Raw genomic sequence first — 18,099 nt, forward strand, 5'->3', positions numbered from 1 at the left:
TTATCTTGAAATGTGCTATTGGAGCAGACTGTTTATACAAGTGTAAGAAATTGTAGCATAGAAATATTTGGTTGGGTCTGTAAGGAAAAGGTTTCTCAATTTTATTTTATTTTAATTTCTACTTCTGGAATATTGATTATAATGTAGAAAAAGCATGAGTCTAACAGCCTCTAATTTACACATCACATTTTTAGTGTTGTTTTTAATGAAGAATAATTTTGTGTTACATTGTTGGCAAAATGAATTGAATATTAGCTTTAAAATGACTTCAGATGAAAACTGACTATCACATACTCCATACTTGTGGCGAAGTTTATTGATGATCTGTGAGCTCTTATAATGTGAATCTAGAGTAAATTATTGGCTAATACAAAGCTGTAAATATTTGTCTGTCAGTTGGTGGACGAGTGAGTCGGGAGTTAAATTACACACGCCAGAAGATTGGAGAAGAGGCCATGTTTAATCCCCAGCTCATGATTCAGACACCACAAGAAGATGGTGCTAATGTACTAACAACAGAAGCACTCAGACAGCACCTTGACTCTGCACTTCAAGCCAGTAGGGTACACATTTATATGTACAACAGGTAAGGTGGGGAAGCAAAGGCATTTCTGATCTCATACTTATATCTACTAAAGTGTAGATACATACTTATTCTCTGATTTACGTGCATTTTTGAAAGGCTAGCAATTCAGAACACCTTCTGTTGGCACTTCATTTTGATTTGTATTTGATTGTCAGGACTTAGATATTTGAAAGAGTTTTATGATAACAGTGAGTGATTGGATCTCAATAAATAAAGCAAAGATAAGAAGCATTGGATCAAAGCCTGAAACCATTACTCATAAGAGTAGTCCTGCAGTCTCAGGCCTATTGCTTGGTAAAGTAGGGTTGACTCTGCACCACTGAACCTGCATGTGGTGTTAGGACCTCGTTGGTGGGATTCAGAGCAGTAAGAAGCCCCCCACATTGGAGATGCCCTCACTCGCTGCCACCTGAAGGAAACAAGTAATGACTGTGGACACTAGTGCAGGTGATATTCCAAGACTTTGGGAACAGGAGCTAGCCCAGGGGTGGGCAAACTTTTGGGACTGAGGGCCACATCTGGGTGGGGAAATTGTATGCAGGGCCAGGGCAGGGGGTTGGGGTGCGGGAGGGAGTGCGGAGTGTGGGAGGGGGTGTGGTGTGCAGGAACGGGCTCAGGGCAAGGGATTGTCTGCTGTGGCCCTACGCCGTGCCACTCCGGGAAGCAGCCGGCACCACCTCCCTGTGTGGCTCCTGGGAGAGGGGGAGGCACAGGGTGCCGCGTGCTGCCCTTGCCACGCCTCCAGGTACTTCCCCCAAAGCTCCCATTGGCTGTGGTTCCCCGTTCCCGGCCAATGGGAGCTGCAGGGGGGCGGTGCCTGGAGGTAAGGGCCCCAAGTCATGGTGCCAGCCACTTCTGAGAGCGGTGCGGGGCCTGCGGCACCACGGGGGCAATCCCGCAGGCCAGATCCAAAGCCCTAAGGGGCCCGATCCGGCCGGCGGGCCGTAGTTTGCCCACCCCTGAGCTAGCTGCTGTTCTAATAGATAGGAATTGGAGTCCCAATTGATTATTTGGTGTAGACACAGGGATGCCAAACTTGGGTTTCTCGGTATCTGTACAGGTGCTTAATGTATCTGAGGTCTGCTTGATTAAATTGCCTATATAAAAATAAAATTAAGCGTGGTAAGAGGAATAAATGTGTCTAGTAGTAAGGGTGACCTTTAACAATAAGTATCCACTGTTGACCCTGCGCTAGATAGTAAAGTTAGGTACCCTACTGAGGCTCAGTTCCTGCCAGGGTTACCTCTTGGTTGGGGAAGTAATCTGATACACTCTTATGTATCAGAGTAGGTGCCTAGCATGGGTGGAGCCATGGTCCTGCTTACACCCTGTCCCTTCCTGCCCACTTGTTTCTAGGGGAGTATCTCCAGGATAGCTCGTGGACTTCCCCAAGTGCTAGAAGCTGAGATGATGATAGTTGTAACAAAGCCAAACTGGGAGGTAGACTCTTAACTCTTCCTACTCTCCTGCACAGATGAGTTAGGGCTAGGATTATTCCAGCCTACTGAGCTAGATTCTGTCCCTCCTGCCCGCACCCTCTTTAGTCACATTAATTAGTGCCTTACGCTATAAGTAGTCCCACTTACAGGAGCCAGATCCTGTCACCTTCGTTCACATTGAATAACACATTGCTCCAAGAGTAGCTCCATTGTTTTTAATGACTTTTATATCATGCCTACTTGCCATGCCTAACATAAACTCTACTGGTGTAGATGCACCAAAAGAGGCCTTTGCACTGTGAGGTGCGGGGTGCTCACTCCAAATGAGACCTCTCTTTCTCAGTGCTTACTAACTACCTAGAAGTGAGGCATCTACATATGTGAATTGCCATTTTAAATGTGTGTTGTGTTTATATAATGCATTCTTTTGATTGTGGAAGAAATTTTTGTACTTTATATTTTTTACAGACAATGGAAATTGGAACATTTATGTTTTAAATCAGGAGAACTTATCACAGAAGCAGGGTACATGGACCAGGTAGATATACCATGAATTTGGTTTCTACACATTTTACTTCCCCACTCTTCATAATAACTTCCACTTGTGCACTTTGGTATGGTCTAGTCTAAATGTATGTGTTTTTTTCCCTTCTAACTTTGACAGATTATAGAATATCTTTATCCTTGTTTAATCATCACACCTTTGGACTGCTTCTGGGAGGGGGCAAAGTTACAAGCAGGGACTGCCTATCTATTGTAAGTGAACTGTTTTATTTTCTAGTCTGTGGGGATTTTTTAATCGTAAAACTGAGCATGTTTTCACATTCCATTCCCATTGTTTATTCAGATGCTGGTTTAACCAAGAAATAAAAACATTAGTGATGAGTCAGAAAATGTATATGGATTTTATTTTTTTAATTGAACAAAAAAGGCTCCACAAAAGTTTTTTTTCTTTTTCCTCAGAAGCTGAATTGTAGGCATCAACTTAATCTTCATTTATTTTTACCATTACATTTACATGCAAAAGAAAATGCAGCTTCTCAGTTTTTATGACCTTTTAAAGTTGTTTGCTTTTTTGGAAATAAACTTTGTTTTTGTCCTTGAAAACCACAAAGGCATTGATTGCTTGAGAATTCAATTTAGCTTAGCTGTGGATAAATGTATGTGGATAGTTATCGGGAGTAAAATCTCAAGTCTTCCTAAGGACTAAAAAGCTTATCCTTTGTTTATTAGATCATTAAAGAAACAAAAATAGTATCTTTTATCGGAGGTTTTCCATAGCATACTATTGTGATATTATTTGCACTCGATCCTTCAAAGAGTTAATTGTTAATCTGTGCAGACGTTTTTGGTTAATTATGCAAGAGTTAGCATTTGAGTTATTGTTTCTGCCCTGGTTTGCATGTGTCTGTAAAGCAATTTGCAATGGCCATCTCCTAACCTTTAGTGTACAGTCTTAGATGGGGAAATAAGGGGTTTTGTGTTTTCTGGTTGGGAGATTCGGAATAATTACTTAAGCCTGGTTAAGCAGATACAGTGTGGTTTGAACCACAAAATAAGACAGCCAAAAGCCTTTCTGGTCTATCAACATCACAAATTCAAAAGTGGGGGGTGGGACAAGTGGCAGGGATAGTGGTGATGGCCCTGGAAGCAGGGAGTTTGCTTGTTGATTGCCAAGCTGTCAGAGAATTGGAAGGAGCACAGTACTATTAGAGGTAATAAAGATCAGATATTTTGATTGATTACATTTGAAAAACATTTATTAGACTAAACGAGTGGTAATCTGACACTGTGTGAAATACTTTCTCCCCTCTGTCCACCTCACTCTCTTTTGGTATTATTGCTTTGAAGCAGCAGTTGGCTGTCTTTTTGGTGTGGGGGTAAGGTGGCTATGTGAGTATATTTAATTAACATGTAAATATTCCCTTTATTAGAAAAAAGATAAGGCTGATCTTTATCTATGGGGCTTTTACATAAGGTTGCATCAGGACTACATGAAGAAAATATATAAATAAATCCAATTAAAATATACATTTAATTTGATAAAATAGGTTCCAAAAGTGGATTACAGCTCAAAATAGCTAAAATAGCATTCTAGACTTTGTACAAATACGGATTTAAAAATTAAAGATTTTTCTTCAATGTATTTTCCACCTTTCTACCCCTAATTTCTTTTACAGAGGGAAACCTCCTTTGCAGTGGATAAACTTTGACCCCTTAGAATTCTTGGAAGAGTTAAAAAAAATAAACTATCAAGTAGAGAGTTGGGAGGAGATGCTGAATAAAGCAGAGGTTGGTCATGGTTATATGGATCGACCTTGCCTGAATCCTACTGATCCTGATTGTCCAGTCACAGCCCCCAACAAAAATTCAACCAAAGTAAGCTTGCTTATCATCTGTGGACTATTTCAGGGAAGTGGGCATATGTGGGAAGGGAAGGGAAAGGGGTATAATTTTTAAAAAGCAACACAAGTCTCATATTTCCGAGCAATCTTTATTATTTGGTTTCTGTTATATGGACTTAATCACGAGCTGCTAACTTTCGTCAGTCTCTGAGGCAATACTGTGACCCACATACTCAGAGTCAGATTATGGCTCTTCAGCCATGGGCATGATGGGAAATGGTACCACAGTGACACACTATCCCATCTGGAACACCAGTAGTCATTGTGCCTCAGGCAGTCACAGTGACTTCTGGGGTGCAGGAGGCGTGCAGCTGCTGCTACACACTGACATGGTATACCATGCTGGGCCAGTTTTGCTGACCTCTGCAGAGGGTTGGCAGGTCCTTGGCCCCAACTTCACCTGTCCCCTCCAACCCACTACGACAACTCTGGTGATGCCAGAGTTGTGTAGTCACTGAGCTTGATTTTATTTTTAGTTGCTGGTAAATCAAGAGTAACCAAACTGAAGTCAGTGGGGTTACATAAGTATAAAATCAACATATGAGTAGGAGAATCAGGTCTGCTGTACTTTTGGCGTATAAGAACTATGATTATGCCTGGTCCCGCCATAGAAGCATGCAGGGGAAGGAAAAGCCTTGTGTCTTCTACCCGCAGTGCAAAGCTTGACTCAAGCCAGTCCTTAGTGTCATCTGGATTTGTGTTCCTTCACAACCCACTCCCTCATCACACAAACATATTAACATGCAAAAGCTCATGAAAAGAAATAAAATTGTAATAAAGAATGAGGTTCACTTGTTGACAGTCTCACTTGGAATTGAATATGCTTGAAGATCTTTTCCATCTCACTGAAGTTAATGGGAGTCAATTGGCCAATCCAAGTCGTTTCCAGGGTTTCAGTGGGAGTCTTGCCTGAGTAAGAAACTTCAGGATCAGACCGCACATTTGCATGACAAATCGTATTCCTAATGCTATTTTGAATTTACATATTCAGGATGCGTATTCCAAATAGCATATCTACATGGGCAGAGAAAATAAATTATCTAGAAAAGTGTTAGCAAAGAGTGCTTCCTTGTGGATTTTGTAGTAGTTGTGTTTGGTCTGAATCTAGAAACAGATTCTGTCTTCATGTTTTATTAGGAACCCAGTCTGCTGTCTAGATGTATGTCTCCTTGTAAATCAGTCAATTTTGGAAGGAACTATAGACTCTATGCCTCTTCCATCAAGATATCTTAGGCCTTTTTTTTTTATTTAATATATTTTAAAACACTATGGTCTCTTCATTGAGCTAGTAGTATGTTTTCCTTCCTCCTATCATCTTGAAATTTATTTTTAACCAAGTTTTCATGCTTTACAAGTTAAGAGTTCCTGAAATCAGTATACAGAATAGTGTCTCCATGAGCACCTACTTCATTGTCGACATCATGTTTCAGCACATTCATGGACTAAGTATTAGGATTACAAGTAGAAACTTCCTGTCATATAAATATAGTTAATCTGTATTTTACACAGTGTAAAAACAAATAAAACCAACCAAACAAAAACAGTATGGTTTAAGCTTTGAAGTCTCTTGAAAAACTATTTGGCTAGCTCCAGCTCTTTGCTGGAAGTTAATCATGAAGGCTATTCTGTTTGATAAGCATGTTTTTAGCATTTGACTTCTAATTTATTTTATTCCAATGTACTAGATGTTGATGTCAAATATGATTTGTCTACTAAGTCACACAGCTGGATGACTTATCAATAATTTTATTTTAGCCTCTTGATGTGGCCCTTGTTTTGAGTGGTGGATGCTACGGACTGTCAAAAAAGTACATGCACTGGCAGGAGGAGTTGATTGTAGGTGGAACAATCAAGAATGGTACTGGAAAACTTGTCAGGTAAACACACACAGTTTAAAAAAACATAGTACAAAACCAATTGCCTCCTAAAATCAGTGAATTTGTATTTTAGTTCCAGATTCAGGAAAATACCTTTAATAAGGACAGCATTTAAGCATGTGTTTAAGTAGGCACTTAGATGCTGTCCTGAATCAGGATGACTCAGGCACATGTTCAGCTGCTTTCCTGAATTGGGACCTTAATATTTACTCGCATTTAAAAAAATATTTAACAATATGTGCAACTTGCACATGTTTTCAAAATAAAAAACTGACATTTTTATGGTGACATTTTTAGAGTTGCAAAACTGTCATTCAAAAGAGAGACGCAAACTGCATGCTGAGGTCACTGCTGCCTGCTTCTGACCAAACAGACATATATACATATTCCTCGGAGTGATGCTAAGGGTTGCAATGCCTAACTTGTAGGTGCCTAAAAAATTCTACTCTGTATGGCAATATATCTTGAATAAACATTGTGATGGATGCAACAAAAACCTGGAATGTGGCATGTATCTCAGAAGAATTCCTGGGACCCCAACACATCATATGAAGAAACAGGACTGTCCTTGGAGACAATGGACCATATGGTCATTTTACATATCTGTAGAGTAACAGAAGTTTAAGATGCAGGTTATATATTAAAATTAAATTAAATGGATGTGTTTATGCTGAGGTACAACATAAGTATCATTGAGAAGTTAAAAAATGCATGCAGAATTTTAGTAGAAGTTTTTATAAAGATTTTAAAGTTTTTACTCTTGAGTATTAAGGGGTTTTTATTTTATTTTAATGAATTTAATATATTCTGAAAAGGTGAACTGAAGTATAGTTTAAGAAGTAGCCAAAAACATACCTAAAGTGAAATGTGTACTGTCTTTCCTTGGATGGCTGTGTGTGCTAGATACAATTATATAATGTTGAACGGAGACCAAAAATTTGCTGATGAACAGTGATCACTCTTTCTGTAATCCTTGTTGCTTGTCAAGAGTTCAGTCTGGCATTTCTCCCCAAGGAAAGCAAAAACCCAATGCTCCTGGATGAAGAATTATTGACAACTTGCTACATTATTCCTCACTATTCCTCCACCCTCCCTAGTTCATATATTAGAAATTAGATAGTAAATTGACTATTAATTTAATTTTTGTCTTTGTCCAAAAACAGATTTGTAAGGTTACATCCTTTAGGCCTGAAACTGATTCTATTGAAGTTCATGGCAAAGCTTCCATTGTCTTAAGTGGAATCAGAATCTGTCCCTAAATACTGTATATATCAATACATCTGTACCAGTAACTAAAAAGAATAATTACTCTGGTTCAATTTTAATGTGCCTTATAAAAGAAAAACATTCTTGCAAGTTGCTCTAAAGCTCTCATTCAAGACTTTATGCAATAAAATCACTTCCTGAAAATGTTTGTTTTATACCTTTTCCTCCTTTTCTCTCTCCCTGTTACAGTGCTCAGGCTTTACAGACCATGTTTCAGTTAATGACTCCTAAGCAAATGTACGAACACTTCAAGGGGTATGAGTATGTTTCACACATCAACTGGAATGAAGACAAGGCAGCCGCAATTCTGGAAGCCTGGCAGAGGATGTATGTTGAGGTAAAATACAAAGTCACCTGGAAATCATCCTTTGAAATATTATATATTATAGTAGTCCAATAAGGAAGATGCTTAATGTGTGGGTGTGTCCTGGTTCTAAAGTAATAATGTACTCACTGCAACAGGATATTTAAAAATACTGCTTTTCTTTCTTCTTTTTAATATAACAACTTTTTTGCTGTTCACATATGAGTAGCACTAAGAAAAGATACCCTTTATTTTTTGTTCCTGTTATTGAGAACATTTTTCTGATTTGCTGAGACGGAAAATGAACTGAAGATGTAAGTGCTAGACTGAATTTAGAAGCACTTGGTCAGTGTGATTACTGGAGAAAGGTGTCTGGAAAACATTAGCTAGCCATAGAATCTGCTCACAGCTGCAGTCCCATTGGTGAGGTCATGTGACATTATCTGGCCTTTGTTTCCCAGGCATTGACCTCTGCCGAGCTGCTTGTGACCTCCCTAAAGTGGCCGGCCAATGAAGAAAGAGAAGAGTGCCCTTAAGAATTTGTTGTTTTGGATTAGAGGCAAAACTGATATAACAAGTCAATTGTAAAGTTAGAGAGAAAAGGAGGAGAGCAGAAAAGCCTTCTTAAATTTCAATATTGAAAATTTTTCTGAATGAACTGTGATTGCAACTGTCTTCCCAGCAAAACACACATTCTAATTTGATCATCAGTAACTTGCAATGAATAAGTACCAAATGAATTAGTGATTTCAAGTAGGATCAACAAAATTTCCTCTGAAGGGTGTACATTTTAATGTTAATGATTAAAACAGAAGTTGGCTTCAGATGTATAGTGCAGAATGCTCATAATGTATCCCCTTTGTTTAGTAATGCTTATTGTTAAATATCTGTTCACAGGTTGTTCATCAGAGTGTTGCACAAAACTCTACTCAGAAGGTGCTTTCCTTTACTACAACTACTCTGGATGACATCCTAAAATCATTTTCTGACGTCAGTGTTATCAGAGTTGCTAGCGGCTACTTATTAATGGTAAAATAAATGTAATCTTGTTTATTTAATTATTTCTGGTATTCTAACTGCTTTTAACATACATGTGCATTATTGGCTCCAGCCTATGATATATACAATTTTCATAATGCCTAGGATGAAACTGTCAGTTTGCAATTTGTGCGTCTTTGACTTATGAGTATCACCTGTTTATGTAACATCTCTTATGTATGTACTCTTTTAAAAATGTATTTTGTATGCAAGCTTTTGGTTGGGGGGGGAGGAAACATTAGAATATGACACATTCTAATGTTTTGCTTTTTTTTTTTCCCCCCCAATTGTTCTGCTTTCAGCTTGCCTATGCCTGTTTAACCATGCTGCGGTGGGATTGTGCCAAGTCCCAGGGTGCCGTGGGGCTGGCAGGAGTCTTGTTGGTTGCACTCTCAGTGGCTGCAGGATTGGGCCTGTGCTCATTGATTGGAATTTCCTTTAATGCTGCCACAACTCAGGTATTAAGGAGCTATTTAGTCTGCTGTTCGATTACAACTGCTCTGTTAATAAACAAACCCATCAGAATCAGTTTTTGAAAAAATTAAATAAAAATGCTGAGCTAAGATTTTAGTTCTGTACTTGTGCCTGTTTCCTCCAGCAGCTCACATTTCATCTGTCGCACTGTGAGAAATTGCAAAAATAGTGCTCCTGATGGGTGTTGAAGAGAGAGGCCCCAATCCTGCAACTTATTTTATGCAGGCAGACCCCTGTGCACTGATTTCTGCAGGGGTGCAGAATAGGGGACCAGACATTTTGCTCATACATCTGAAAGTATCAGGTTGCCTAAGTTGTAACAAAATACACTTGGGATCTAATCTGGTATTCCTTGTCTACCCAAATCTCTCATTGACTTCAGTGGGAGTTTTGCATGCAGAAGGAATGCAGCATCAGTCCCTTGGCACTATTTCAGAAAGAACGTTACTAGCCTTAGTTTATCCTTTAGTTTTTTGTTCCTGCCCATAGATTCCTGTTTAAAGTGTGCTGGGAAATACTGTTTAATTAGCCACTTAAAATCTGGCTACATGATAGGTCATAAGTGCGATATAACAGCTTCCTTGGGTTTTTTTTTCCACAGGTTTTGCCTTTTCTTGCTCTTGGAGTTGGAGTAGATGATGTTTTCCTTTTGGCACATGCATTTAGTGAAACGGGGCAGAATAAGAGAATTCCATTTGAGGTAATGATAAAATGGGGAGTTGGGGCAAATAAAGGAAAAGCTTCAGAGACACAGAATGTGACTAGGTTTAATGGTCTTTTTTTAGGGGTGAGGGGAGAAAACTGCTTAGATTATTTTAGCTTAGAAGTTTAATATTTAAATATGATGCAAGAGATAATTTAGGAAGCAATCCTACCTGTTCTGCACACCCATCACTCCAAGTAAACATATGTTTTGGAGATGAAAGGAATATAGCATTGTAACCTTCAAATGCTAAAATATTTTTGCATCGATTGTTTAAAGGGTTAAGGCACAAAGGAGCAAGAGGGAGTGGGTTTGAAACACAAACACCCATTTTAATTGTTACATAGGAAAAAAAATTGAGGTGAGGTTTTTTTGGTTCGTTTTGAATTATGCATGTTCCACAGTTCCTCTTTATTTATAAACGAGTGATCATTGAAAATACCATATAATCATTAACATATGAGCATTGTGAAATCCAAATCCTCTCATTTTTACAGAATTCTCCCTCCAAACCGGGGTTTTGTTTTCAGTTTGTAGTTTCGTATCATAATTACAAATCTGTGTAAAAAAGCAATATGTATTTGCTTATTTTTTATTTTATACAAACTGTGTCTTCCACACGTTCTTTTGTCATCTGTCTTAGCACACAAGCACCACAGACTCCTTTACCTGTAGCCACCCTGTGCTTTTAAACCAACAGCAAACAGCCCTGTAGGTTGGCAAACAATCCTTTCTCAATTTTTTTTTAACAAAATACAAAGCTTTGTGTGGTCCCGGGTTTATTGCTACATGCTTCCGAGACATGTAGGTACATAGTTTAGCCAGGAGTTTAATGCATGCTTATTTTGTCTGAAAAATATTTAAAACAAAAGTGGCTGAATTGGTACAAACATAACCTCGTTAATAAAAGAAATATTTGATATCTGATCTCAGCATCACTTTTTCTTTGAATTTTGAAGCCATGCTAAGCCTTCTTTTCCCCCTAAAGAATTGTTAGTGCTTTATGTGGTGCCTGCTATATTGTCAGATTATGTTAAGTGGGTGCTTTTATTTCAGTATGGGCTTGTTATAAATTGACATTGTCATCATGTTACATCCACAGCGTGATCTCTCCCTGCTACCTCACAGCTCCATTTGCAGGCTCTAACCCTTAAACACCCAATGCTGTATACTCTTTAATTCATTGGACTCTTAAGATATGTCATATGTTTTTCAGGATAGAACAGGTGAATGTTTGAAGCGAACAGGAGCAAGCGTCGCCCTTACATCTATCAGCAATGTTACTGCCTTCTTTATGGCTGCCTTAATTCCTATTCCTGCTTTACGGGCATTTTCACTCCAAGTAAGTTGATATCATGTTTTGCTGGCTTTTATGATTGTGCTTGTATCATGGTAGGGCCAGGATAATAACTCTCAGTGATAGTATCATGGTCAATACCTGGTACTTCTCCATTCCACTGCATTGACTTCTGGTCCCTAGTCTACCACTCACATTCTTTCCACCCTAACTCTGCTCCTCCCAGTTATTGCACATGCGTCCTGACCCTCTGGTGTCCTGCAGGAGAGTGAAAGAGCACCCTCACCCATCCATACGGTGTTCCAGCACAAAAAGAGAAAAGTAGAAAACTAAGCGGGATTTAACACACACACACACACACACACACGCCTCCACGGCTAAAAGCAGCAGGCTATACACTAGCCTACAAAACCAGATTGCTGAGTGGGAGTATAATTCCTTGTGCAAGGACAGCAACAAGGAGCGTTGCTACCACATTAACTATTACCACAGCAATAGGTACTTCCCTTATTCCCAATGTCTTTTTAATAGAGTATTGGAACAAGGCATATTGATAATTTCATGTGCCCAACTACTCTGAGAGAATGTGTGAACGTTATGAATGGAAGGCGCTCTCTCTGTCTCTTCTGTTTATGTTTGTGATAAAATGTTTTCAGAGAGATGAAATATTGAGAGATACTAAAGGAAGCGCCTCTTAAAAGCTAAAGGGCTCTTTGAAGAGAGCTCTGGGAGGTTCTCCTCTGACACTGCTCTAACACATAGGCAATTTATAGCACTGTCTGATCTTAATACAGAGCAGAGAAACTGTACTTTTTCAATAGTCATTTTTCTTCTATCGTAGTCTGGCTCTCTAATCGTTTTTCATTCTGCTTGACCCTTGACCTACCCAGCGGAAGTGAGGGCTGCAATTTTTCTTAATACCTGTGGCAATTATTGCAGTTTTCAGAGGCTCAGGCATGTCTGCATTAAGCTGTGAAACAATAAGCAGTTCCTGATTACAGCTGCATGAAGACCACTGAACATTAATAATTTGTTTACTATTTTTCTTCTCAGTAGGCATTTTGATAATGAATAATAGAGAATGTACAGGAAAACACAGGCATCATTGTTTTGCATTGTGTGTCTTCAAATGATATCTAAAATTAGGGATGCAAGTCTTCAGCAGTGACTCATTTGTTGTGGGATGGGGGAAGGGAGCAGGGTGGTAATACAGGTAATCCTGAAAGACACTTTCATCTCTTATGGGGGATATTGATAAAGGAATTACTTAATATCTTATGGCAAAGATCAACTGTTGTAGACTTTGTTCAGGATTCACGCCTATTCATATACACAATGATTAACATAGATTTCAGCACTCACTGTTAGAGCCTATACAATGTGTTAAAAGTAACCTTTTTCTTTTTAAACACTCTCTGGGAATGAAATAATTTATTATGATCTCTTCTACTCCATGGCCCAACTCCAAGGATCCAGCACCTAGGCCAACTAGTAGAAAGGGCTTTGGATATCTCCACTGGGAGTCCTTGGGAACTTGTGTTCCCCGTTCCTTTCATATACTACACAGTGGCTGCTGAATGGCTCCGTGGAGGCTATCTCAGCCCAATATATTGATCTCAGGAAGAAGAATTGGAGGATCCACACAGAGAGAGATTCTATGGCCCCACTCACTCAACTCTTGTGTTTTGGGGGCCTTCACAGATGTGGACTCCATGCTGTTAAGGGGCGCTCAAGCCCTGGGGAGTCTGCCTCAAATATACACCAATTCCACTGCCAGTGGGACAGCCACAGAGAGAGCAGCTGAATTACTCCATGTGTGCATATATATATATATTAAACTTTTTCTCTCTTCTGTTTGACAGATACATTATGTGACCTACAGTTTTGCTGTCAGTTCAATCAGTAGTTCACAGTAGCAGGCACATGTTGTCAGATGTACCATGCTTTTAAAAAACAGATGTCTGATGCTCCAGTTGAGGTTTTAGCACATCCAAGTGTGTCCAGTGTGGTTTTCATGTTCAAATTAGACTGATAAACATCAGAATTAAGGTCTCTTATAAAGTAGCAGTTATCTTAGAATCTTTCTGTAGGAACTTCTACTTAATCCTTCCAGTATCTAAAACAGTACTTAACTTGCCCAGTCTTTTCATGTATGTTGCTATAACCTCTCTCTGCTCATATGTAGTAGCAGATTTTATACATGTGACAGATGGAATAATGTGCAAAGTATGCACCCTATGACCTGCACTGAGGATCTGCTGGTAACTGAACAATTTGTGGACACAAATGAAAAATATAAAAATGAAGCCTTTTCTTGTTAGAAATGGGGGCACCTATTACTTGTTCTTTATTACTTCACCAGGTGTAATCAAAATCAGGTGATGCATTTAATCACAGCATTCAGAATCAGTCAGCCATGTAAGATTCTAGTGGGTGGTCTGTTTTTACATGTGGATTTCTTTATTTGCATTTTTCTTCCTCCTTCTCCCTCTCATTCATGTTTGTTTAAATAAGAACTCCTTGCTGACTTTGACATTTTCCTAGCGGAGCTTAGAAAGCATTGAAATACAGCAGTTTTCTTTTCATAGATGCTGATTTCTGTTAATCTAGATAGCAAACTTTTAGCAGATGGGCTTAAAAAGAGGGTTGCTTTTGACCTTATTTCTTTCTTCATTCACCTTCCTCAAGACATTGCAAGATAGTTGTCAAAGCTTCCATGGCTTTTGAGGCCCAGGATCTGTAAAATAATCCAGCTGCTGAGGGAGAATAAATGGTTTCCTGACTAGCGCCTATAAATGGGAACACAACTTTCAGCCTAGCATATCAACACTTTCTTCTTTCTGAACTTCTGCTATGGAAGTTAATGTAGCTCATCCATACTTCTGAATTGTTCAGTTACTTTAAGAAATTCAAAGGCCACAAAATAGGGGGCTGTTGTCTCAAGAGTTGGCTAATGTTTTCCTTTTAAATTCAAATTTATTCTATAACTTTTACAGATCTTACATAATGTATTAGCCTTTATAGAATATAAAGAAATGAAAATCACCAATCTTAAAGTGAGCTTCTACAACATATTATCTGAGGGGGTTTGTTTTGCTTTACTGCTTTTACTATGTGATTTTTGTTTGTTTGTTTTTTGTTGCTTTCATAAATTGCTTAACTCAGGGGCATAGAATTTGAGATGCTGAATGCTTTATGAGCAACCCCCAACTCACATTGATTCACCTCCTACAGGGCTGTCAAGATTGGGTCCTAAATTTGAAGATCTGTATAATATTCTTAAAATTAGTGTAGGTGATCAAAGAAATCTGTGAATTGTTTTGACCAAATCTGCTGTAAGAACATCTTCAAAAACAGCTCTTTGTTTTATTGCTAAGTGGGGGAGGAGGTGGAAGAATATAACAAATGAATCAAATTCTGCCGTAACTATGCAACCCTATTGAATTCATGGGACAAATACAGCCCTGGCAGAAGAGGGCACAACTCCATGAAAATCAATAGAACTTAGCCCCCTTACACCAGGGCTGAATTTGGTCTTGTATATGTAGTGGGGTTACTTGGATGTTCTAATAATCAAGCATAGAATTTAGCCCAATAAATTGTTGCAACAAAAATTTTCCTCAATGCAAGAATGATGAAATTTTTCCTAAATATTAAAGTAGGTTGCCATGTGTGGGATTTTTTTCATAATACACAACATACTATGTAGCTGAAAGAGATACCCACGCTTTATTGAGAGAGAGAATGTAAGTTGTTAAATACATTCATTATCTTACTCTGTGGAGTAACACTGAAAAGGCTTTCCCCCTCTTCTTTTCCAGCTCCTTAAACTTTCTCTGCTCCTGTCATGAGGATTTAAGGAGCAAAAGTAAAGTTGGGGTGGGAGGGGAGGGAGAGAATCCAAGTCATGTATGCTATCAGAAGGGAGTTGCAGATAGGCAGCAATAAGGTGGAAGTCTTTGTGAGAGGCCTCCTCATCTGCTCATCACCTCTGGCTGTGCAGCACACCCACTCTCCTTGGGTGGTCTGCCAGGAATGGCAAAGACTAGCACATACCTTGGGCAGGGCCCCAACCTACCAGCCTTGCTAGCTTCTCCCTCAGTGACTCCAGCACAGACTTCCATTCTCTTATTTCAGTTAACAGATGCAGCAGCAGCAGCCACCAGATTTTAAAGCAGCAGATTACTAAAATGTTTAAGTTTGGTTCAGCGAAAGCAGCTAAATTCTTGGAGTGTGTTTGATGCTCACCCTTTAGAGAGCCCCTTCATCCCACACCCCCCAATGAGGCCTCACCTACTTCTCTCTCTAGGACTAATCCCAGAACTTTTGTTGACTTTTCAAGAGGGAAGCATGAGGCTCTTCCCACTCCCAGCTCCTTCTGCTGGGTCTTGTGGCTGCTGATTTCAGATTCCCTGTAGACTGGGGCTATATTCCCACACTACAGACTTAGAGTTAAGGTGCAGTTCCTATTGATATAATCACAACAAATCAAGGAAATTGTCAGTGAAGGCCCAAGTTGTTCACATGCCTCAATACCCAAACATCACTCAAACCAGACACCAAACCTCCATAACAAACAGTAGCACTGAGAGGAGCCTTTGAGGTCCTGATACATCGGCACATAGAAACTCTGCTCTTCCTCGGTCTCCCCTCCTCTCACTGCAGAACTCACCTTCTAACCCTGATTCTCATCCTACTCAAGCTCCCTTCCCACAAGTCTCCTGCTGTTTTTGCTTCCCTGGGTCCCCAGAGGCAGGGATATATGTTAGGAGCTGATCTGGGGATTCAGGGAGATAGGCTGTATCAGTTCCGTTGGCTTCTCTTTGATGAGATGATGAGTTAAGATTGATAAGGAGAACAACTCTTGATGTATTTCATTTTAAAAATTAAAAACTATCCTATACCTAAGATGTCATTCTGTCTGTGTGAGTGGGTGAGTAAGTCTGGAGTTTGTAAGGACTGAGATCCTTCAGCTAGAGGAGTCCATAAAACTATGAGACTGAAGGAAATTTCACAAAAGGATTGTTTTAAAAATGTTTTTTTTTTTTGTTTTTTTTTTTTGGCAAAGTCAGTATGTCTGTGACCAAAATTGCATTATGGAGAATTCAGTAGTCCTAGGAAGAGTAGTTATGTTTAATGTGGAAACTAAATTTACCCACTAGAATATGAAGTACAAATCCCAGTGCAATTTTAACTATAGAGCCCAAAAGCAGCTGGGACCCAAGGGTTGTTGGTACCCACAATGGAATCCAGTAAGGTAAGGGCTGTGTCTGGAAGTGTTGGGGAGGGTGGTGTCTATGAAGCTGGGGGTCCAGATAGAAGGTTTTTTTGGTGCTGGAAAAATTAGGGACTGTATTGGGAAATTGGGAGCAAGGCTTGACTGATCTACCAAAATCTCAAAAAGTTTGGAGGAAGGTTGACAGAGGCTCTTACTTTAACTGAACTAATTACTCATGCTTTATAGATACTTCAACTATGATTGACTTAGCAGAATAATAATAATTTAAAAAAAAACTTCTGCAAAGTAGGCTCAGTAAATACCTCCCCTGCTAAAGCAGCAGCTTGTTTTCCTGACAGATTCAATCCATTCTAGAAAGGATCAAAAGGAAATCACTTAATTTTGCAGTCCTGGCTATGACCTTACATACCTTTGTGTGTGGGTATTTATAAATCATGGAATGGTCCTCGGATCTTTTCCCTGAAAGATTCAAGTGTTGGTTAAATGCTAACTAGCCTTTTTAATGCTAAAGAAACTCTATCAATAGTAACATCTCCAGTCAGATCAGTGGTATGAAAATCTTCCTTTAAGCATCTTAATATAAAAAGGAGCAGAAGCATAAACTGCTTTAAAGTACAGTATATTTACAATTTTAGGATTAATATAACCAGAAAATGTTTACACTAGTGGTTCTGTCATTCTCAGAAAGTTGTAATAATAATTTGTGTTTCACAACTTCAGAGTACTGTGCAAGCACTAACTACTCCTCCTAACACCATTGGGAGGTTTATTACTCTGGTTTTGCAGAGGAGGCACAGAAAAAGTCAAAATTACAGTGTCCAAGGCCAGATGCTACGGGCTACATTTTCAAAACTGGATATTAATTTTGGATGCCACAGATTCTGGGTTACCAGTTTTGAAACACATGGAGTGTGATTTTCAGACGTGCTGAGCACCTGAAACACCCTTTGACTTCTTTTGGAGTAGTAAATCCTCACCCTTCTGAAAATCATCAGGCCAAAGGTGTAGCAATTTGGGCACTCAAAACCCGAGAAATTCAGTTAGTGACCGTTTTTGAAAATTTGGGCCAGAATTGCATATAACTCAGAAGTTACATGGGGGGAAGGCAGACAAGAACATGTCATCTCTTTATGCCATTTCCTTAGATTGAGCCATACACACTGAGCCACGGTAGAGTAACATGCTTTGTATATGTCATTGGTAACTTAGATCATACCCAAAGAGTTAAACGTAGTTTTTTGTTGATTTTTGTTTTTTTTTCCCAAAATAATTTTGAACATTTTGCTCATTTGAATTTGAAATGCTATTCTTCCATCCCCGCCCCCAGACCTTCCATTATTCATGGTATCTTTTGTGGTCATTCATGGTATTTAATATGTGTTTTAGAGAATGATTTTGGATGTGTATTTTAATTTACTCTTTACCCTCTAATCGGGTGAAGGAATCCCATTGTTCGTGTCACTTATCATTT

The 18,099-nt window shown here is 39.1% G+C and overlaps 1 protein-coding gene across 2 annotated transcripts in view; it reads left to right on the plus strand.

Moving 5' to 3' along the window:
- The window catches only part of PTCH1 (patched 1), a gene marked incomplete at its 5' end in the record, with an annotated part of 82,814 nt that overhangs the window by 35,186 nt on the left and 29,529 nt on the right, over window positions 1-18,099 (plus strand). For both annotated transcript variants that reach the window (XM_084629080.1, XM_084629079.1), the window contains 10 exons: window positions 397-586; window positions 2,494-2,563; window positions 2,690-2,781; window positions 4,206-4,404; window positions 6,186-6,307; window positions 7,763-7,910; window positions 8,775-8,906; window positions 9,218-9,373; window positions 9,991-10,089; window positions 11,309-11,434. In XM_084629080.1, the coding sequence (XP_084485206.1) occupies window positions 397-586; window positions 2,494-2,563; window positions 2,690-2,781; window positions 4,206-4,404; window positions 6,186-6,307; window positions 7,763-7,910; window positions 8,775-8,906; window positions 9,218-9,373; window positions 9,991-10,089; window positions 11,309-11,434 (1,334 nt within the window). The remainder of the gene's footprint in view (window positions 1-396; window positions 587-2,493; window positions 2,564-2,689; window positions 2,782-4,205; window positions 4,405-6,185; window positions 6,308-7,762; window positions 7,911-8,774; window positions 8,907-9,217; window positions 9,374-9,990; window positions 10,090-11,308; window positions 11,435-18,099) is intronic.

Source organism: Lepidochelys olivacea (genome assembly GCF_965140295.1).
Source record: "Lepidochelys olivacea isolate rLepOli2 genome assembly, chromosome: 5".
Lineage (NCBI taxonomy): Eukaryota > Metazoa > Chordata > Testudines > Cheloniidae > Lepidochelys > Lepidochelys olivacea.